Source organism: Pelophylax lessonae (genome assembly GCF_965119305.1).
Source record: "Pelophylax lessonae genome assembly, contig: HAP1_SCAFFOLD_452, whole genome shotgun sequence".
NCBI classification, from domain to species: domain Eukaryota; kingdom Metazoa; phylum Chordata; class Amphibia; order Anura; family Ranidae; genus Pelophylax; species Pelophylax lessonae.
The window spans coordinates 99,253-121,633 of record NW_028119892.1 but is presented as its reverse complement, the minus strand read 5'-3'; the positions used below and the strand labels follow the sequence as shown (position 1 = coordinate 121,633).

Genomic DNA, 22,381 nt, shown 5'->3' with positions numbered 1-22,381 from the left:
TGGACAGACTTCTCCCCCTATACTGTACATGGACAGACTTCTCATCCTATACTGTACATGGACAGACTTCTCCCCCTATACTGTACATGGACAGACTTCTCCCCCTATACTGTACATGGACAGACTTCTCCCCCTATACTGTACATGGACAGACTTCTCCCCCTATACTGTACATGGACAGACTTCTCCCCCTATACTGTACATGGACAGACTTCTCCTCCTATACTGTACATGAACAGACTTCTCCTCCTATACTGTACATGGACAGACTTCTCCTCCTATACTGTACATGGACAGACTTCTCCTCCTATACTGTACATGGACAGACTTCTCCTCCTATACTGTACATGGACAGACTTCTCCCCCTATACTGTACATGGACAGACTTCTCCTCCTATACTGTACATGGACAGACTTCTCCCCCTATACTGTACATGGACAGACTTCTCCCCCTATACTGTACATGGACAGACTTCTCCCCCTATACTGTACATGGACAGACTTCTCCCCCTATACTGTACATGGACAGACTTCTCCCCCTATACTGTACATGGACAGACTTCTCCTCCTATACTGTACATGGACAGACTTCTCCCCCTATACTGTACATGGACAGACTTCTCCTATACTGTACATGGACAGACTTCTCCCCCTATACTGTACATGGACAGACTTCTCCTATACTGTACATGGACAGACTTCCCCTATACTGTACATGGACAGACTTCTCCCCCTATACTGTACATGGACAGACTTCTCCCCCTATACTGTACATGGACAGACTTCTCCCCCTATACTGTACATGGACAGACTTCTCCCCCTATACTGTACATGGACAGACTTCTCCCCCTATACTGTACATGGACAGACTTCTCCCCCTATACTGTACATGGACAGACTTCTCCCCCTATACTGTACATGGACAGACTTCTCCCCCTATACTGTACATGGACAGACTTCTCCCCCTATACTGTACATGGACAGACTTCTCCCCCTATACTGTACATGGACAGACTTCTCCCCCTATACTGTACATGGACAGACTTCTCCCTCCTATACTGTACATGGACAGACTTCTCCTCCTATACTGTACATGGACAGACTTCTCCATCCTATACTGTACATGGACAGACTTCTCCCTCCTATACTGTACATGGACAGACTTCTCCCTCCTATACTGTACATGGACAGACTTCTCCCTCCTATACTGTACATGGACAGACTTCTCCCTCCTATACTGTACATGGACAGACTTCTCACTAAGACAACATTTCTCTATTCTAAATACTTTTTCTCTTACGTCCTCCGACAGTCGCCGCCACTTCATAATCTTCACTAATGGGGTAATTGACCTTTGCTCCGCAGGAGTAGCTAGGCAACAAGATTTGTTAATATCAAAGTTTTTAGCATATCACACCCCTAGGGGGCGGTCCCCTCAGTCAATACCTCCCTGCTTCCAGCATTCTCAACTCGGTTTCTAATGCCTAGCTTAGGAGTAGCTGGCTGTTTCCTGTGCTGGGGCTTTCAGTCTCAGCCTTCTATTCTCTTTTGGATTTTATTTCAAGTATTTTTCTATTTCTTTTACTTAGCTGTTCTTTTTTCTCAGAATTAGTTTAGTTTTCTTCAGATGAAGATGATCATGCGGAGCTGGGTCTCGGACTGGCCACCCTGGATCCCAGGGTTCAGGGCCAGGGGTTCCCCAGCCTGCCATCGAGCGTTCAGCTCAGGTTTTCCTGGCATATTGAACGACCCATCCCTTTTCGCTGCAGGGATGCTGCCTGTGAGGTGGCTACCTCACCGGACGCCATTTGCGGTTTCGCACCGCAGTTTCCACTGTGTCCTGGCTGCGACACTCCCTGTCCTCAGTACAGCGGTTTGGTCGCTGGAGCAGGCTCCCTGGTAAGTGAATTTCTATGTGGGGACCTGTCTGTTTGGTTGTCAGTCTGTGACTGTGTGACCCGCATGTCTGTAAGTGCTGAGCTCCCTGTCAGATTCCTGTGTGGAATAGCTGCCTTTCTGTGGGCTGCGGGGGGGGGGGGGGGGGGGGCTCTCCCGCTCTGCTGTGTGAGATGTATGGGGCAGACTGGGCTTAGACATGCTGTGCAGCGACCGCTGCTGCGGCCCGCCATTTTTCTCGGCAAATTGTGGTGACCGGCCCTGTGTGATACAGCGCTGTGTTTTGGCGCCAAACGCCGCCATTTTGGCGGCGATCGCTCCTGCAAGCACATGTCGGCGCCATTTTCTTGTTGCCTTGATTCCCTCAGCCAAGCGGCCATGTTTGTGAAGCCTTCATAGGCTATATAGGGCGGTCAGTCATTGCATCACTTCCTTTTGCTCTGGGACAGCGATCGGTGGCAGCAGCCTGTGTGGTCTCTCCAGGTTTTTACCTTTCCTTTTCCTGTATTTCCTGGCTCAGTGCTCCTCATCCCTGCGGGGGTCGGTACATACAGTAGTGTGTGTAGGGCTGCGCTCGCCGCGGTCTTAAAGGGGCAGTCCTTTATTTCAGTTGATACTGGGGCATGGATTCTCAGGATTGCAAGTTTCCTCCCACCTTGGTGGGGGGCCAAGGGGCTGCTGCATCCCCCGAGGGGGCTGATCTGGCTGCTGTTGTGGCGAACTTGGCTTCTCAGGTGCAGATGCTGATGGCTGATCGATCCGCAAAACGGCCCAGATTGTCTATTTCCTCTGATTCAGAGGGCGATGGGGCTGCTATGGCTGGAGTGCCCTTCTCAGGGTCTCGTTCATCTCTGGACCTTATGGGGTCTGAGGGGGAGGCTGAGGTAGAAGGAGTTGATACTTCTCCCCCTGGCTCGCCTGAAGAGCTTGCACTCATGGATGAGTTGATTACTTCTATCAAGGAAACGCTGCATTTGCAGGATGAACCATGTCCTCCTGCTTTGATGTCCTCTTATGGGACGCAAAGGAAACGCAAATCTGCGCAGGTTTTCCCTGCCCTGCGGAATTTCAGCGCCCTGTTGATGAGCAATGGCGCAATTTAAAGAAGCCCTTTACTGTGCCAAGTAGGTTCAAGCTGCGTTATCCATTTATACCCGCCACTGATGAGCGTTGGTGTGTACCGCCTCAGGTGGATCACGCGGTGGCAGTTTTGAATAAATCTACTGCGATCCCTGCTGAGGACACCCCGGTGTTCCGGGACCCTACGGACAGGAGATTGGAATCTCTGGCCCGTCATGCTTATACAGTTGCTGGCTCTATGCTGAAGCCTATTTTTGCTTCCATTATGGCAGCCTAGGCTATTGCGGATTGGACGCAGGTGCTCAGGCGCACCCTGGTGGCTGACTGCTCCGCCGACAACGTTGGCTATGGTAGATCAAATTCATCAGGGTGTCATGTATTTGTGCGATGCGGACTTGGATTTGGTCCCTTTGGCTGCTCGTCTCTCCAGTGTAGCGGTGTTGAACCGTCGCCTGATATGGCTGAAATGTTGGTCGGTTGACCAATCCTCTCGCAAGACTCTGGCTAATCTTCCCTACGCGGGATCTCGCCTTTTTGGCGAGTCTTTGGATACTCTGATAAAGGGAATTTCCGGGGGTAAGAGCACTCTCTTACCCCAAACTCACAAGAATAAGTTTGTTCGCGGTAAGAAGAATACCTCGTTCAGGCCCTCTCAGGGGTCCTTTCGTGCCTTTCGGTCACAATACAAGGGCAAGCGGGCAGGGAAGCAGAAGTCCGGCCATTCCGGGTCCGCTGCTCATACCAATTCGAACTGAAGGGGCGCCCTCACCCGGTTCTGGGGTGGGGGGACGTTTGCTCGGTTTTCTTCAACCCTGGCTGGCCCGCATTCGGGACAGGTGGGTTCAGGAAATCGTTCGATCTGGATCGAGTTTCTCTCTCGGCCGGCGAGCAGATTTTTTCCCTCAAATCTTCAGCTGACTCCGGAGCGTTTGCAGGATCTGCACCTGGCGGTGCGGGATCTGCGGGCCCAGGGAGTGGTGGTTCCGGTGCCTCATCGGGACAGATTTCGGGGGTTCTATTCCAATCTGTTCACTGTGCCCAGAAAGGAGGGCAAGGTATGTCCGATTCTGGACTTGAAAGCTCTGAACCGCTTTGTGCGGGTTCGCAAGTTCCGCATGGAATCCCTACGCTCAGTGGTGGCTGCCCTGAGTCCGGGGGAAATCATGGCCTCCATCGATCTGAAGGATGCGTACCTTCACATCCCCATTTTCGAGGGTCACCAGAGGTACCTTCGATTCGCCATTGCGGAGGATCATTACCAATTCGTGGCGTTACCCTTCGGTCTTGCTTCGGCTCCGCAGGTTTTCACCAAGGTGCTTGCGCCGGTCCTGGCTTTGAGAGCCCAGGGCGTCTCTGTCTTGGGATATCTGGACGATATCTTGCTTCGGTCTGCGACCAGTCAGGGCCTGGTGAACGACCTGTCCACCACGATGCAGACTCTGCAGGAGTTTGGTTGGACGATAAATTTTCCAAAATCAACGTTGTGTCCGTCGGTTCGTCTTCACTACCTGGGAATGATCCTGGACTCTGTTCAAGCGAAGGTCTTCCTGCCGGAAGACAAGCTCCGGACACTTCAGGACGAGGTCAGGTCCCTCAGGGACACTCAGTGCTCGTCCCTCCGGACATGTATGAGATGTCTAGGTCTGATGGTCTCGGCTTTCGAGGCGATTCCCTTCGCCCAGTTTCACACGCGGGGTCTTCAGGCGGAGATCTTGGCCAACTGGGACGGGCGTCCGCAATCTCTGGATCTGCGGATCTCGTTGAGCCACGACACCCGAAGGGGTCTTTTGTGGTGGCTCCAGTCCCCAGCGGTGTCGGGGGGCAAGTCCTTTCGTCCCTTGTCGTGGACGGTGCTCGCCACGGATGCCAGCCTGGCGGGCTGGGGTGGTGTTCTGGGCGTTCTATCCGCCCAGGGAACTTGGTCGGAGGAGGAGTCCTCCCTTCCGATTAACATTCTGGAATTGCGAGCGATAAAACTTTGCCTTCTGCATTGGTCGGAACGGCTTCAGGAACGTCCGGTTCGGGTTCAGACGGACAATGCCACAGCGGTGGCCTACATCAACCATCAAGGGGGCACCAGGAGTGCCCGTGCTGCTCGGGAAGTGAACGACATTCTGTCGTGGGCCGAGACGCACGTCCCAGCGATAACGGCTGTGCACATTCCAGGGGTGGAGAACTGGCAGGCGGACTATCTGAGTCGCTTGACCCTGGACCAGGGAGAATGGTCCCTTCACCCGGATGTCTTCCAGATGTTGTGCGCGAAGTGGGGTCTTCCGGATGTGGACCAGTTCGCGTCTCTTCTGGACAACAAGGTGGAAAGGTTCGTGGCAAGGACGCGCGATCCTCAGGCAGACGCCTCAGACGCGTTAGTGGCGCCCTGGCATCAGCATCGTCTGATGTATGCCTTTCCACCGATTCAGCTGCTGTCCAGGCTGCTTCGCAGATTGGCCTCGGAACCGCACGCGGTAATTCTGGTGGCACCGGACTGGCCTCGCCGGTCTTGGTACGCAGACCTCGTAAATCTGGCAGTCGACGTTCCGTTGCGCCTGCCGCTTCGGGAAGACCTTCTGTCTCAAGGGCCGATATTCCATCCTGCTTTACAGTTGCTGACTTTAACGGCCTGGCTGTTGAAAGCCAGGTCCTGAAGGATAGGGGTCTCTCCCCTGAGGTCATTCCCACTTTGATCAAGGCTAGAAAAGCCTCTTCGGGAAAAATTTACTACCGTACTTGGAAAGCATACTTTGCCTGGTGTGAGTCCAGGGGGTATTCCCCTCGCTCATGCTCGGTGTCGAGAGTGTTGGCTTTCCTCCAAACTGGAGTGGACCAGCGTTTGGCGCTGGCCACAATTAAGGGTCAGATTTCTGCGCTGGCCGTTCTTTTTCAACGCCCTGTGGCGTCTGATTCATTGGTTAGCACCTTTGTTCAGGGGGTGCGACATTTGGCCCCTCCTAGGAGGGATCCTTTGCCTCCATGGGACTTGAACTTGGTTCTGTCCGTGTTACAACAGGCTCCCTTTGAAAAGATCAGGGAGATCTCGTTGTCTCTGTTGTCCAAGTAGGTTGCCTTTTTGGTGGCGATCACTTCGGCTCGCAGGGTGTCGGAGCTGGCAGCTTTGTCCTGCAGCTCTCCCTACCTGGTGATTCACTTGGATAAGGTGGTCTTGCGACCTAACCCATCTTTTCTTCCGAAGAGGATCTCGGAATTTCACCTGAATGAGGACATTGTCTTGCCTTCGCTTTGCGCGAAGCCTAAGCATCCGAAGGAGGTGGCTTTGCATGCCTTGGATGTTGTTTCGGGCGATCAGGGTTTACCTGTCAGCGACTAAGTCTTTTCGCAAGTCGGATTCCCTATTCGTCCTTCCAGAGGGACCTCGGAAGGGCATGGCGGCGTCGGCTGCTACCATCGCCAAATGGATCAGACAGACGATTGTGCAGGCCTATGCTTTGAGGGGGAAGGTTCCTCCTTTCCCTGTGAAGGTGCACTCTACCAGATCTCTGAGTACGTCTTGGGCCTATCGTCATCAGGCCTCTGTGGCCCAGGTGTGTAAGGCGGCGACTTGGTCGTCCGTTCACACTTTCTCCAAATTTTACAAAGTGGATGTTCAGGCATCGGCGGATGCTTCCTTTGGCTGTAAAGTTCTTAGTGCGGCAGTGCCTTAGGGTCCCTTGTTTGGGCCCTTGGCTGTTGGGGTGTTTTTACCCCTGAGTTACTTGTTCTTCCTGGGTTGTTGCTCCTGTTGAGCACGTTTTCCTGTTGCCAGGTTGGTTCTCTTACTTTGGTAAGGTTCCTTTCTCTGATCTGGGTACTGCGTTGCTTTAGGCGCGGCTGTGTTTTTTTCCCACCCCTCATGTCTACACTGCTCTGGGACGTCCCCATTAGTGAAGATTATGAAGTGGCGGCGACTGTCGGAGGACGTAAGAGAAAACGGAATTTTTGTAAAATCTTACCGTAAAATTCCTTTCTCTGAGTCCTCCGACAGTCGCCGCCCCCGCCCCTCTTTTGGGGTTTGCTTATGTACTCTACTGCTATGCTACTGAAACTGAGTTGAGAATGCTGGAAGCAGGGAGGTATTGACTGAGGGGACCACCCCCTAGGGGTGGGATATGCTAAAAGCTTTGATATTAACAAATCTTGTTGCCTAGCTACTCCTGCGGAGCAAAGGTCAATTACCCCATTAGTGAAGATTATGAAGTGGCGGCGACTGTCGGAGGACTCAGAGAAAGGAATTTTACGGTAAGATTTTACAAAAATTCAGTTTTTTTCTTGCCTCCTCCGACAGTCGCCGCCTACTCATACAGTCTTCACCAATGGGGTATTGACTTCATCTCCACAGGAGTAATTAGGCACAAGACTTGTTAAAAAACAAAGCATTTACATAGACACACCTATGGGGGCTGTCCCACTGGTCCAATACCCCCCTGCTATCAGTCATCCCAACTCAGTTTGTCTTCTGCCTAGTTAAGGAGTAGTCAGGCTTCCCTGTGCTGGGGCTTCAGTCTCAGCCTTTCTTCTATTTTATGATTTTATTTACTGCAAATGTATTTTTTCTTTGCATTGCTAGCTGTTTATTTTATCAGCGTTAGTCGGATCTTCGGATGAAGGCGGAGTTGGGAATCGGACTAGTCGTCCTGGTTTCCAGGACAGAGGGCCTTATGGAATCCCAGCCCGCCATCGAGCGTTTAGCTGGCTATGTGTTCACCCTGGCCTCGCAAATGACCCATCCCTGTCCTCAGGGATGCAGCCTGCGAGGTGGCTATCTCGCCTGGACGTCTCCCCACGGTTCTCCGTGCACTGTTGGCGTCCTGCGTTTGTGGCTGACAGCACCCCCGCCATCTGAGGGTGGGAGGTTTCCCGTCTGAGAGGCACCCCACGCCATCTGAGGGTGGGAGGTTTCCCATCTATGAGAGGCACCCCACGCCATCGAGTACAGGTAAGTACATTCTGTGTGGGGCCTCTGTCTGGGGCTGGCAGTCCTGTGTGTCTGTGTTATCCCCTCATGTCTGTGCGTTTTTTGGGCTCCCTGATCCCGGTCCGTACGGGGGTTCTCTCTCACAGCCAGTGCACTGTGTGGGTCTGTGGGGGTCCCTCTCTTGTGTCACTTTAGGGTGCTTTGGAGGTACAGACACGTGTGGCGACCGCTGCGGGGTTAAACACTGCCGGTCCGCCATTTTAGGGGTGGGCAGCATGTCTGGCTTCACTGTGGGTGCTTATACAGCAGGTATGTGGTGTGTTTTTGGCGCCTTGCGGCGCCATCTTGTGTGTGGCAAAATGTTTGTTCCGAGCACATGTCGGCGGCCATCTTTCCGAAGCCTCCCATTACTTTCAATAGGCAACCATTTTTCCTTGGCCTGCAGTCTCAATTCAGTCTACTTGCAGTGACATCACTTCCTCCCTCTGTCCAGAAGAGATCGGCTGCGGTGGTAACGCTTGTGGAGTCTGTCTGCTGTCCTTTTTTTGTCTGCAGCTACTTCTGGCTGTCAGTTCAGGGGTCTGTTTGTCCCAGTCTTGTGGCGGTGTGCTGCAAGGGTCCACGGCGCGCTTAAAGGGCCAGTACCTTATAAAAAAAAATAAAAAAAACTTTTTTACTATGGAATCTCAGGACAGCAAATTTCCCCCAACCTTAGTGGGGGATTCAGGTTCTTCTGAATCTTCTGCTCTGACTACTTTGTCTGCTGCAGTGGCAACTTTGGTGTCCAAAGTGGATATTCTGATGACTGAACGTGCTGCCAGAAAAAGGCCTAGGGTTTCTTTTTCTTCTGATTCTGAATGTGACATGGTTGCTGTAGGTGGCGTGCCCCTTGCAGGGTCTCAATCTTCAGTCTGAGAGGGAGGCGGAGGTTACATGGGTGGATGATTCCCCCCCCTGGAACGGCCGAAGACCGTGCAGCTATGGATGCGCTAATTCTTGCCATTAAGGAAACACTACATTTAGAGGATGAGCCCAATCCTCCGGGCATTGTCTCCTCTTTGGTACACACAGGACCCGTAAGGCGGCGCAGGTGTTCCTTGCCCTGCGGAGTTTCACGCTACTGTGAATGATCAATGGCGTCATTTAAAACGAACCTTTTGTGGTGCCAAAAAAGTTTCAACTCCTTTTATCCCTTTGCGTCTCCTACGGATTTGCGCTGGTGTGTGGCCCCTCAGGTGGATCACACTGTGGCCAGATTGAACAAGGCCACTCTGGTGCCCACCGAGGATTCTCCGGTGTTTAGGGATCCTACGGATAGGAGAATGGAATCCCTTGCCCGCCATGCCTACATGGTGGTGGCTTCCCTGCTAAAGCCTATTTTTGCCCCTGTCATGGCGGCTCAGGCTGTGCGGATTGGATCAAGGTGCTAAGTCGCACCCTCGTGGCTGATTCTGCTCCCCCTACTACCGTGGCTATGGTGGATGAGATCTATCAAGGAGTCATGTATTTGTGTGATGCGGCCTTAAATGAGGCCCCTTTAGCTGCGCGCCTGTCTAGTGTCGCGGTGATTAACCGTTGCCTGATCTTGTTGAAAAGCTGGTCGACTGACCAGACTTCGAGGAAAACGGTGGCTGAGATTCCCTATGCGGGGTCTCGCCTTTTTGGGGAATCCCTGGATGAATAGGTTAAAGGGGTCACTGGGGGCAAGAGCACTCTGCTGCCCCCAGAATCCTAAGGGCAAATTTTTCCGCGGTAAGCGGGGCCCCTCCTTTAAACCAAATCAGAGGTCCTTTCGTGCCTTTAAGGCACAGAACAAGGGGAAACCCTCCAAGGGCCAGGGTGGCCAGAGAAAGTCCTGGGCGGGCAAGCCTAAATCCGGACAGGCTTGTGCGGCGGCCCAGTCTGCCTCTACCTGATGGGGCGCCCTCACCCGTTTCAGGGGTGGGGGGACGTTTGCGCGGTTTCCTCCAACCTTGGCTGCTCCGAATTCCGGACAGGTGGGTTCAGGAAATCATTCGATCAGGTTACAAGATCGAATTCCTCTCGCGGCCGGCAGACAGATTCTTCCCCTCAAATCTTCATTTGACCCCGGGGCGGTTGCAGGACCTGCATCAGACGGTGCAGGATCTCCTCGCCCAGGGGGTGATCGTCCCGGTGCCTCATCGGGACAGGTTTTTTTCGAATCTGTTCACCGTGCCCAGAAAGGAGGGCAAGGTGCATCCTATTCTGGATTTAAAAGCTCTGAACCGATTTGTACGCATTCAGAAGTTCCGCATTGAATCCCTCCGCTCGGTGGTAGCCTCCCTGAGTCCAGGCGAGTTCCTGGCCTCTTATTGACCTGAAGGATGCGTATCTACACATCCCCATTTTCGAGGGTCATCAGAGGTACCTCCGATTCGCTATCGCGGAGAAACATTATCAGTTTTTGCCGTTGCCTTTCGGTCTCGCTTCGGCTCCAAGGGTGTTTACCAAAGTGCTGGCTCCCGTTCTTGGCCTATTACGGGCACAGGGCATTGCGGTCTTGGGATATCTGGACGATCTCCTGTTAAGATCGAGTGCCAGCCAGAGTCTGATTAGCGATCTGTCAACTACAGTTCAGGCGCTTCAGGAGTTTGGATGGACCATCAACGTACAGAAGTCGAACTTGTCTCCTTCGGTTCGTCTCCCGTACTTGGGAATGATTCTGGACTCTGCTCAGGCGAAGGTGTTTCTGCCGGAGGACAAGCTCCGGACCCTACAGAACGAGGTCAGGGCCCTCAGGGAAAACAAATCCTCGTCACTCAGGACCTGTATGCGGTCCCTGGGATTGATGGTGTCGGCCTTCGAGGCGATACCGTTTGCACAGTTTCACACGAGATCTCTCCAAGCGGAGATCCTGGCCAGATGGGACAGGCTGCCTCAGTCCTTGAATCTGAGGGTGTCTCTGAGTCACCGAACCAGAATGGATCTTCTGTCTGTGGTGGCTTCAGTCCCCGGCGGTGGCGGACGGAAATCATTCAGGCCGTTACTGTGGACAGTAATTACCACGGATGCCAGCCTGTCGGGCTGGGGTGGGGTCCAGGGCAACCTGTCTGCCCAGGGCACTTGGTCGGTGGAGGAATCCTCCCTCCCCATAAACGTATTGGAATTGAGAGCGATCAGGCTGTGCCTGCTCCATTGGTCGGATCCTCTCCAGGGCCGTCCTGTTCGGGTGCAGATGGACAATGCCACTGTGGTGGCTTACATCAATCACCAAGGGGGCACCAGGAGTGCCCGGGCGGCCCAAGAAGTGACCAGCATTCCATCCTGCTTTACAGTCGCTGGCTTTAACGGCATGGCTGTTGAAAGCCAGGTCCTGAGAGACAGGGGTCTCTCCTCAGAGGTCATTCCTACTTTGATCAAGGCTAGGAAAGCCTCGTCTGTTAAGATTTATTACCGTACATGGAAAGCTTATTTTTCCTGGTGTGAGTCAGTCCAGGGGCTTCTCTCCTTATTCTTACTCGGTGGGCGAGAGTGTTGGCTTTCCTTCAATCTGGTGTGGACCAGCGCCTTGGGCCAAGTATCTGCACTGGCTGTCCTTTTACAGCGCCCAGTGGCGTCTAATTCTTTGATTCGCACCTTCATTCAAGGTTTGCGTCACTTGGCTCCTCCTCGAAGGGAGCCCTTACCTCCATGGGACTTGAACATGGTTCTGTCCGTGTTGCAGCATTCCCCGTTTGAAAACATCAGGGAAATCTCATTACCTCTGCTGTCAAAAAAGGTTGCCTTTCTTGTGGCGATCACTTAGGCTCGCAGAGTGTCGGAGTTAGCGGCTTTGTCTTGCCGCTCCCCTTACCTGGTGGTTCATAGGGATAAGGTGGTCTTGCGACCCAACCCGTCCTTTCTTCCAAAGGTGGTTTCTGATTTTCACCTTAATGAGGACATTGTTTTGCCTTCGCTCTGTGCGAAGCCTAAGCATCCTAAGGAGGTTGCTTTGCATTCCTTGGATGTTGTCAGGGTGATCAGGGTCTACCTGTCGTCAACTGAATCCTTTCGGAAATCGGATTCTCTTTGTCCTTCCTGAGGGACCTCGGAAGGGCATGGCTGCGTCTGCGGGACCATTTCAAAATGGATCAGACAGACAATTGTTCAGGCCTATTCGTTGAAGGAACGTGTTCCGCCCTCCCCTGTCAAGGCGCACTCTACCAGTTTCGGTGAATATGTCCTGGGCTCTCCGGCATCAGGCTTCGGTGGCCCAGGTGTGTAAGGCTGCGACTTGGTCGTCAGTGCACACCTTTTCGAAATTTTACAATATTGATGTTCTGGCGTCGGCGGATGCCTCCTTTGGCCGCAAAGTTCTCTGTGCGGCAGTGCCGTAAGGGAACCCTGGTTTTATATCGGGTTCCTGGCTGTTGGGGTTGTTCAACCCCTTGGTTATTTGCTTTCCTGGGTTGTTGCTCTTGTTGAGCCTTTTTTGTTACCCAGAGGGTTGCCTTTCTGTTCATGTAAAATTCCTTTCTCTGATGTGGGTATTGTGTTGCCTGACGGTTACGTTTTTCCCACCCCTCATGTCTGCACTGCTTTGGGACATCCCCATTGGTGAAGACTGTATGAATGGGCGGCGACTGTCGGAGGACGTAAGAGAAAACTGAATTTTTGTAAAATCTTACCTGTAAAATTCCTTTCTCTGAGTCCTCCGACAGTCGCCGCCCCGCCCCTCTATTGGGGTTCTTATAGTCTTAACTGCTTGCTACCAAACTGAGTTGGGATGGCTGATAGCAGGGGGGTATTGGACCAGTGGGACAGCCCCCATAGGTGTGTCTATGTAAATGCTTTGTTTTTCTAACAAGTCTTGTGCCTAGTTACTCCTGTGGAGATGAAGTCAATACCCCATTGGTGAAGACTGTTTGAGTCGGCGGCGACTGTCAGAGGACTCTGAGAAAGGAATTTTACAAAAATTCAGTTTTTATTGGTCCTATGTAATATTCTCATTTTCTGAGATGGTGAATTTTGGGGTGTCACTCGCTGGAAGCCAAAATCATCAAATGCTGGAAATCTCTCACTCTGTGTGACATCTATAGAAAATATAGGAGATTACCTTTATGATTGAATTACTGAAATTTAACTTTTTGATGATGGTGTGTGTGTATATATATATATATATATATATATATATATATATATATATATATATATATATTCTCTATCACTATCTCTTATCTGATCTGTGTGTGTAAGTCCCTCTGATAATGATGATTGGATGATGATTATGATGCTGATAATGATGATTGGAGGAGGATTATGATGCTGATAATGATGATTGGAGGAGGATTATGATGCTGATAATGATGATATGATGATGATGATAGGAGGAGGATGATGATTGGGAGGATGCTGATGATGATTGGAGGAGGAGGATAATGATGATGATTTCCACCTTTTAGGAATCGCACATCGGGACCTGAAGCCAGAGAACATTTTGTGTCAGTACGAGGACAAGGTAAGAATTGTATTTCATCCTCTGTTGGGGATTGGTTGCTTGGGGGTCACATTGGGAAATAACATCCAACGTGCATTCAGGTGTCACCAGTGAAGATCTGTGACTTTGACCTTGGCAGCGGAGTGAAGCTGAACAGCGCATGCACACCCATCACCACCCCAGAGCTCACCACTCCGGTAAGTACAGCCAGCGATTCTCTAATCTGTTTTGTGGGGCTCTATGGTCTGTGTGTGAGGGAGATGAGTGAGTGAGAGGGGAGGCCTGGGGGAGGTAATGAGCGGGAGAGGGGAGGGGAGGCCATGAGCGGGAGAGGGGAGGCCCGGGGGAGGTGATGAGCAAGACAGGGGAAAGCGATGAGCGGGAGAGGGGAGGCCCGTGGGAGGTGATGAGCGGGAGAGGGGAGGCCCGTGGGAGGTGATGAGCGGGAGAGGGGAGGCCCGTGGGAGGTGATGAGAGGGAGAGGGGAGGCCCGTGGGAGTTGATGAGCGGGAGAGGGGAGGCCCGGGGAAGGTGATGAGCGGGAGAGGGGAGGCCCGGGGGAGGTGATGAGCGGGAGAGGGGAGGCCCGGGGGAGGTGATGAGCGGGAGAGGGGAGGCCCGGGGGAGGTGATGAGCGGGAGAGGAGAGGCCCGGGGGAGGTGATGAGAGGAGAGGCCCGGGGGAGGTGATGAGCGGGAGAGGGGAGGCCCGGGTTAGGTGATGAGCGGGAAGTTTAGGAGAGGTGATAAGCGGGAGAGGGGAGCCCCGGGGGAGGTGATGAGCAGGAGAGTGGTGACCCAGTGGAGGTGATGAGCGGGAGAGGGGAGGCCTGGGGGAGGTGATGAGCGGGAGAGTGGTGGCCCGGGGGGTGGTGATGAGAGGGAGAGGGGAGGCCCGGGGGAGGTGATGAGCAGGAGGCTCAGGAGAGGGGAGGCCTGGGGGAGGTGATGAGCGGGAGAGTGGTGGCCCGGGGGTGGTGATGAGCGGGAGAGGGGAGGTCCGGGGGAGGTGATGAGCAGGAGGCTCGGGAGAGGGGAGGCCCGGGGTAAGTGATGAGTAGGAGGGGATGAGCAGGAGGCTCGGGAGAGAGGAGGCCTGGGGGAGGTGATGAGCGGGAGAGGGGAGGCGATGAGCGGGAGAGGGGAGGCCAGGGGGAGGCGATGAGTGGGAGAGGGGAGGCCCGGGGGAGGCGATGAGCAGGATCCAGTTGAATGGATTGAAGCTTCCATGTCCTGAGACTCAGCTTATCACTGGTGGTCAACTTGAATATGATAGCGGGCCCCAAGTGTGGCCCCTAAGGCTTCCCGAGGGCCGCATAATAGCAGCGCATTTTCCTGAATTGCGTCAGATTAGGCAGCTCATTCAAAATAATTAGGCGATAACACACCTCATCTCCCAACATTTCAGCATTGGTGGCAGTAGTAATAGCCCCCAACATTGGTGTCAGTACTATTAACCCTTTATTAGTCTGGACCACCATTGTTTGATGGGTTCCCTCCTGGATTAGTCTGGACAGCCATCATGGTCAAGGTTCAGGCTCGAAGACCAGTAGCAATAGCTGTAAAGTGGCTCCCACCGACCAGTAGAATAAGTACACTAGAAAGTCAACCTAGTGGATGATGCAGGCTCACAGGAGGTGCGCGGTCTAAGCACTGTCTGGTAATAACCAGAGCTCCAGATGGTGGGGATGGGTTTTGGTCACAGTCCTCAGGATCGCCCCCACCAGGAGTCGAGTTAGCCGGGGTCCAGTAGCAGATATAGCAGGTAGGGATCAAGCCAAAGTATAGGTAGTAAACAAGCCAGAGGTCGGAAATGAGTGATAGTGGAGTTGAGGTCTGCTGCAGGAATGCAGAAGGAGCGAGTTATCAGCTCCTGGAGAGAGCACAATAATCTGGCAAACAGGAAGTGCAGAGATATAGCTTAAACTAGGAAGTTCATAGGAGGAGCAATGAGTTCAAAGTTGAAGACATTGTCATTCAAGGAATTGTCCAGCATCCCAGGTGGCTCAGCAAGAAAAGTTACTGCCAGAAACAGCAGAGGTCGCAGGTTCAGATCCCAGTCCTGACCACAGCTGTTGTTGGGTGGGTTCCAGTATGGATCGTTGTTGGGTGGGTTCCAGTGTAGATCGTTGTTGGGTGGATCCCTGCTGGGTTGATTTTTGTTGACGTGTGGTCTCCTCTTGCAGTGCGGCTCAGCGGAATACATGGCTCCGGAGGTGGTTGAAGTCTTCACGGATGAGGCCACGTTCTATGACAAGCGCTGCGACTTGTGGAGCCTGGGGGTGATATTATACATCATGCTGAGCGGATACCCTCCATTTGTGGGCAACTGTGGAGCGGACTGCGGCTGGGACAGAGGAGAGGTCTGCAAAGTGTGTCAGGTACTGTACACCATGTTGTGTCTACACCCAAGCCCATGGGTTCATGGCCCTGTATTGGGGGGGGGGGGGGGGTCCTTGGGCGGTATGGCAGGAATGGCCACTGAGTTCATGGTCCTATATTGGGGCTGGGGGGCAGGAGGGGTCATGAGAATTACCAGTCCTGTATTGGGGGGGCAGGAGTGGTCACTGTGAGTTCATGGTCCTGTATTGGGGTTGGGGGGGGGGGAGTGGTCACTGTGAGTTCATGGTCCTGTATTCGGGTTGGGGGGGGGGGAGGAGGGGTCACTGTGAGTTCATGGTCCTGTATTGGGGTTGGGGGGGGGAGTGGTCACTGAGTTCATGGTCCTGTATTGGGGGTGAGGGGGCAGGAGTGGTCACTGTGAGTTCATGGTCCTGTATTGGGGGTTGGGGCAGGAGGGGTCACTGTGAGTTCATGGTCTTGCATTGGGGGCGGAGTTTGTTCTGCTTGTATACAGAAGTGCTGACACTATTCTGCATTGTTGCGTTTTAGAACGAGTTGTTTGAAAGTATTCAGGAGGGGAAGTATGAATTTCCGGAGAAGGATTGGTCACACATCTCCAACCTCGCCAAAGATCTCATCTCTAAGCTGCTGGTTCGGGATGCCAAAGCTCGGCTCAGCGCTGCTCAGGTTCTGCAGCACCCGTGGGTGCAGGGGGTAAGGGGTGCTGTATATTATATATCTGTATATCCTGCTGTACCCCGCTACTGCTCTTGTTTCTCTTGTCACCTCTAAATGACTCAGTCATTGGTACCTGTCCCCCTTGGCCTGTACATGTGTGTTCTGTCCTTTTCACCTCTGCCCATTCACCTCCTAATGCCTCTGACCCGGGTGTCTGCCCCCTCCCCCATATTAATTTTGCGCCTCCTGTTCTACCACCTGTCTTGGTTTCTGTCCTCTCTCCTTCCCCTGTGTTTTGCGCTTGTTGTATTTTGGTTCCCCCCTCTTCAGTGTCAGTTTCTTGTTTTTAGGATGCTCCGGAGAGAGGATTGCCCACCCCAATGGTTCTTCAGAGGTAAGTCTTCACTGATGAGCCCGGTATTGGTGCCGCAGTGCTGCTTCTAGCTTCTTGTTGTCCTTGGTGACGGGTGTAAGCGCTCAGACATCTCTCTTGTCTTACAGGAACAGCAGCACCAAGGAGCTCACACTCTTTGCAGCAGAAGCCATTGCAGTGAACCGCCAGCTTTCCCAACATGACAGCGACATAAGTGACGAGAATGAAAGTTTTATCCAGAAGATCTGCTCCATGAGACTGTCTCCTCCCTCTAAATCCCGCCTGGCCAAGCGCCGAGCCCAGGCCCTGGCCAGAAAAGGCAGCACCCCTGTTAGTGACCCTCTGGGGGTGTGACCTCGGAGGACTGCACTCTACCCCCATCGAATGTCACTTCCAGTCTGGGCCCCATGTCAGCCGCTCGTCTATATATCCTCCAATCAGGGCCCCTGTGTCTGCGGCTCCTCTATATATCCTCCAATCAGGGCCCCGTGTCTGCGGCTCCTCTATATATCCTCCAATCAGGGCCCCGTGTCTGCGGCTCCTCTATATATCCTCCAATCAGGGCCCGGGGTCAGCCGCTCGTCTATACATCCCCAAATCAGGGCCTCATGTCAGCCGCTTGTCTATATATCCTCCAATCGGAGCCCTGTGTCGGCGGATCTTCTATATATCCTCCAATCAGGGCCCAGGGTCAGCCGCTCGTCTATATATCCTCCAATCAGGGCCCATTGTCTGCGGCTCCTCTATATATCCTTCAATCAGGGCCCCATGTCAGCCGCTTGTCTATATATCCTCCAATCAGGGCCCAGTGTCTGCGGCTTTATATATCCTCCAATCAGGGCCCCGTGTCTGCGGCTCTATATATCCTCCAATCAGGGCCCCTTGTCTGCGGCTCTATATATCCTCCAATCAGGGCCCCTTGTCTGCGGCTCTATATATCCTCCAATCGGGGCCCCGTGTCTGCGGCTCTATATATCCTCCAATCGGGGCCCCGTGTCTGCGGCTCCTCTATCTCTTTTATCTACAGCTGTTTTTAAACTTTTTACTGATAAGTCAGAGCTTCCTTTTTATAAAAAAAAAAAAAAGAAGAAAGAAATCTATATATTTAAATAATGGTGACACTTACCTCTGCTTGTTCCTCCAGAACTGTCCAGGTGTCTCGGGTGCTATTGGGAGACGCCATGAGAGTAGGAACAGGAATGGCGGACAATGAATGTGATTCCCCTCCCCCACACACTGTATGCTCCACCCTCAACACAACTGCCTCGTGTGTCCGTCTGTCCTGACGTCTGTTTTATGTTTCTCTTCATCAGAGGAGTTTATTGTCCCGTTTTCCTGTACAGAGAACTTATTTTTTCTTTAGCATTACATATTTTTGTATGGTGGGTGAGGAAAGGTTTTCTACAGAGAATGGAAATCTGTTCCAGCCAAAAATGTGAAGATCCTGCAGAGAGTTTTATTTGTCAATGTTATTTAATTCATATTGAAAGAAATAAATTTTTATCTTTTATAACAAAGTGTGTGTTTGTCCTCTTGTATCTTCCTTTATTTTCCCAGAATACTCGGCGGCTGTTCATAGAGCTCATCTGCACCATCAGGCACCCGGCTTATCTGATATACACCAATTTATCATCAGATGTATATTCAAAAAAGGGCAGAGGCATGTCCTGGGAAATTATAGGCCGGTCAGCCTGACATCGATAGTATGTAAACTTCTGGAGGGGATGATAAGGGACTATATCCAAGAATTTGCTAATGTCAACAGTATCATCAGCAGTAATCGGCACGGGTTTACAAATCAGCGTTCTTGTCAAAGCAATCTATTAACATTCTATGAGGAGGTGAGCTAGATAGGGGGAGACCAGTGGATGTGGGGTACCTGGATAGGGGGAGACCAGTGGATGTGGGGTACCTGGATAGGGGAAGACCAGTGGATGTGGTGTACCTGGATAGGGGGAGACCAGTGGATGTGGGGTACCTGGATAGGGGGAGACCAGTGGATGTGGGGTACCTGGATAGGGGGAGACCAGTGGATGTGGGGTACCTGGATAGGGGGAGACCAGTGGATGTGGGGTACCTGGATAGGGGAAGACCAGTGGATGTGGGGTACCTAGATAGGGGGAGACCAGTGGATGTGGGGTACCTGGATAGGGGAAGACCAGTGGATGTGGGGTACCTAGATAGGGGGAGACCAGTGGATGTGGTGTATCTGGATTTCGCTAAGGCGTTTGATACAGTTCCCCACAAGCGCTTCATTTATAAAATAAGGTCTGCAGGCATTGACCACAAGGTTTGTTCTTGGATAGAAAACTGGTTAAAGGGGCGTGTCCAAAGGGTGGTAATAACGCATACTGGTCTGGAGTGGTAAGTAGTGATCGACCGATATTGGTTTTTCGTTGCCGATACTGATATTTTGCCGATTGCATATCGGTATTTGCCGATATTTTCACACATTTAAAATTTTGCAAAATAAACACAAATTTCGACACATCTGGTAATAAACATGATAATCTTTATTAACATTCTTCACACCTTAACTGCATGAAAACTGATAGGAAAAGTGCACTTACAGGGACATTTCACATCATCTGTGCATTACTGGAATGCATAATAAATTGCTGCAGTGCAGTCAGTGCAAAACTGCTAGAAAAAAAGGTAGGCAACAGCTAGACAGTGGAGTGGAGGATTGGATTGGAGTGGAACTGGGAGTCAATACTCCCAGTTAAAGCGGAGTTCCGGGCACAAAAACGATTTTTCTCTTACGTCCTCCGACAGTCGCCGCCCACTTCATATTCATCACCAATGGGGTTATGTCCTTTATTCCGTAGGAGTAGCTAGGCAATAGAATATGTTAGTACAAAGACTTTTAACATATCACACCCCCAGGGGGTGGTCCCCTCAGTACATAACCCTCCACTTCCTGTATCCAACTCGGTTTCATTTGTCTAGCTGTCAGGAGTAGCTGGAAGTTTCTGTGCTGGGGCACCTTGTCTCAGCTCTCTTTCCTTTCTTTGGATTTTATTTGAGTTTTTTCTCTCTTTCTTGTTAGCTGTTATTTTACCAGCGTTAGTTAGTTCTTCTGATGAAGAGGATCATGCGGGCTGCGTCTCGGGCTGACCCCCCTGGTAGCAGGCTGTGGGTCAGTGGCTTCTCAGCCCGCCATCGAGCGTTCAGTCAGGTATCGCTCCTGAGTTATCTGAACGACCCATCCCTGTTCCGTGCAGGGATGCTAGGTGAGGTGGCTACCTCACTGGACGCTGTGCGGTTTCTCAACCCACCTTCTGATGCGTCCTGGATGCGACTCTCCCTGCCTCATGTGCAGCGGTTTGTTCGCCTGTGCGGGTCCCCCACGCCATGTGAGAGGTAAGTGCATTTATGTGGGGACCTGTCTGTCTGGGGGGTGTCAGTCTGGGACTGTGTACCTTGCCCTGTGTTCACACTATTACGTTTTCCCTATCTCTCACATTGCATGCTGTGGGCTGCAGGAGGGGAGGCTGGCTGCACTCTGTGTCAGTTTTCTGTTTGTGTGAACGGCTGTGTGCTGTGGGGCTTGAGTTTCTCATGCTTGGGGCACATTACAGCGCCGCTGCGGCGGTTTACCATGTTCCTTTTTTGGGCAGATGGTGTGTTTTACTTCTCCCTCATGGGGTGTGGGAGCGGCGGTTTCGGCGCCAAACGGCGCCATTTTGACTGCGATCGCTCCGGCCGCATGTTTTACATGCATGGCGGCCATTTTCTTGTAGCCTCCATAGGCTTTCATAGAGCGCCCTGTATGCCAGCATTTCCTTTCCTTCAGGAGCACCGCAGGCAGCAGCAGCAGCACCGATCTCTCCAGGTTCATTTATTTTTATTCCCTGTATCCTGCCTTGGTATACTTGTCCCTGTGGGGGTCCCTTGTGTGGGATGCTTAGTGTGAGTGGGCTACGATCGCAGCGCTCTCTTAAAGGGGCGGTCACCCATTTATTTTTGCTGCTACAAGGGCATGGATTTTCAGGAATACTAGTTTCCTGCCAATTTAGGGGGAAGCCAGGGGACTGCGGTTTCCCCCCCCCGTGGGGGGATTTGGCTGCGATTGTGGCTAGCCTTGCGACTCAGGTGCAAATGCTGGTGGTTGCTCAATCCTCTAAAAGGCCCAGAGTTTTCAATTTCCTCTGTTTCAAGAGGGTGATGGTACTGGGGCTGCTGGGGCAGAGATCTCCTTATCGGGGTCTCGTTCCTCCCGGGACCTTATAGGGTCAGTAATGGAGGCTGAGGTAGAGGGGGTTGATAATTCTCCCCCTGGCTCGTCTCAAGAGCTTGCGCTCATGGATGAATTGGTTGCTTCTATCAAGCAAACTCTGCGTTTGGAGGAGGAAACATGTCCCCCAGCTGCCTTGGCGGCTTATGGGACGCAGAAAAGGCCCATATCATCGCAGATGTTTCCATGCACTGATGATTTTCAGCGCGCTGTGAAAGAACGATGGCGTAATATACGCAAACCTTTTGCTGTACCAAGTAGGTTTAAGCTGCGCTATCCTTTTACACCCGCTACTGATGGGCGTTGGTGTGTCCCACCTCCGGTGGACCAGGCGTTAGCAGTTTTGAACAAGTCCACTGCGATTCCTGCTGCAGACACCCCGGGGTTCCGGGATGCCACGGACAAGAGGATGGAGTCCTTTGCCCGTCGTACCTATTCTATTATGGGTTCTATGTTGAAAGCTTTATTGCTTCACTTATGGCGGCCCAGGCGGTCGCGAACTGGACGCAGGTGCTTAGGCGTGTCCTGGTGGCTGATTCTGCCCCCCAGGCGACTTTGGATATGGTGGATCAAATCCACCAGGGTGTCATGTATTTGTGTGATGCGGACCTGGATATGGTTCCGTTGGCTGCACGTGTACACAGTGTGGCGGTGTTATCTCGCCGCCTGGTTTGGTTGAAGTGTTGGTCTGTGGATCAATCTTCACGTAAGACCTTTGCCAATCTGCCGTTTGATGGTTCTCGCCTTTTTGGCGAATCCCTGGATGCCCTAATTAAAGGGGTCATGGGGGGTAAGAGCACGCTCTTACCTCAATCCCACTAGACTAAGACGGCTCCTGGAAAACAGAATGCTTTCTTTCGGCCCCCTCAGGGGTCCTTTCGTGCCTTTCGGTCACATTTTGGGACAAGCCGTCCAAGGGTCAAGGCTCCCGCAAGAAGCCGTGGGCAGGTAAGCAAAAGTCCGGCCAATCCGGTTCTGCGGCCCACAACAGTGCGGCCTGAAGGGGCGCCCTCACCCACTTCACAGGAAATCGTTCGATCTGGCCACTAGATCGAGTTTCTCTCTCGGCCGGAGAGCAGATTTTTTCCCTCAAGTCTTCTGTTATCCCCGGAGCGTTTGCGGGACCTGCATCTAGCGGTGCAGGACCTGAGGGCTCAGGGAGTGGTGGTCCCGGTGTCTCATCGGGACAGATTTCGGGGGTTCTATTCCAATCTGCTCACCGTGCCCAGGAAGGAGGGCAAGGTGCGTCCGATTCTGGACTTGAAGGCGCTGAACCGCCTTGTGCGGGTGCGCAAGTTCCGCATGGAATCCCTGCGGTTGGTGGTGGCTGCCCTGGTTCCGGGGGAGTTCATGGCTTCCATCGACTTGCAAGATGCGTATCTTCACATCCCGATTTTCAAGGGTCACCAGAGGTACCTTCGATTCGCCA

The 22,381-nt window shown here is 52.5% G+C and overlaps 1 protein-coding gene across 1 annotated transcript; it reads left to right on the top strand.

Moving 5' to 3' along the window:
• Positions 1–13,287: 13,287 nt before the first annotated feature.
• Positions 13,288–17,088, top strand: MKNK1 (MAPK interacting serine/threonine kinase 1; the record flags this gene model as incomplete). The annotated part of the gene is made up of 6 exons (XM_082276288.1): positions 13,288–13,343; positions 13,424–13,519; positions 15,508–15,702; positions 16,214–16,378; positions 16,693–16,736; positions 16,844–17,088. Coding segments are annotated over 6 exons (782 nt in total), but the record flags the coding sequence as incomplete, so codon positions are not given.
• Positions 17,089–22,381: the final 5,293 nt, after the last annotated feature.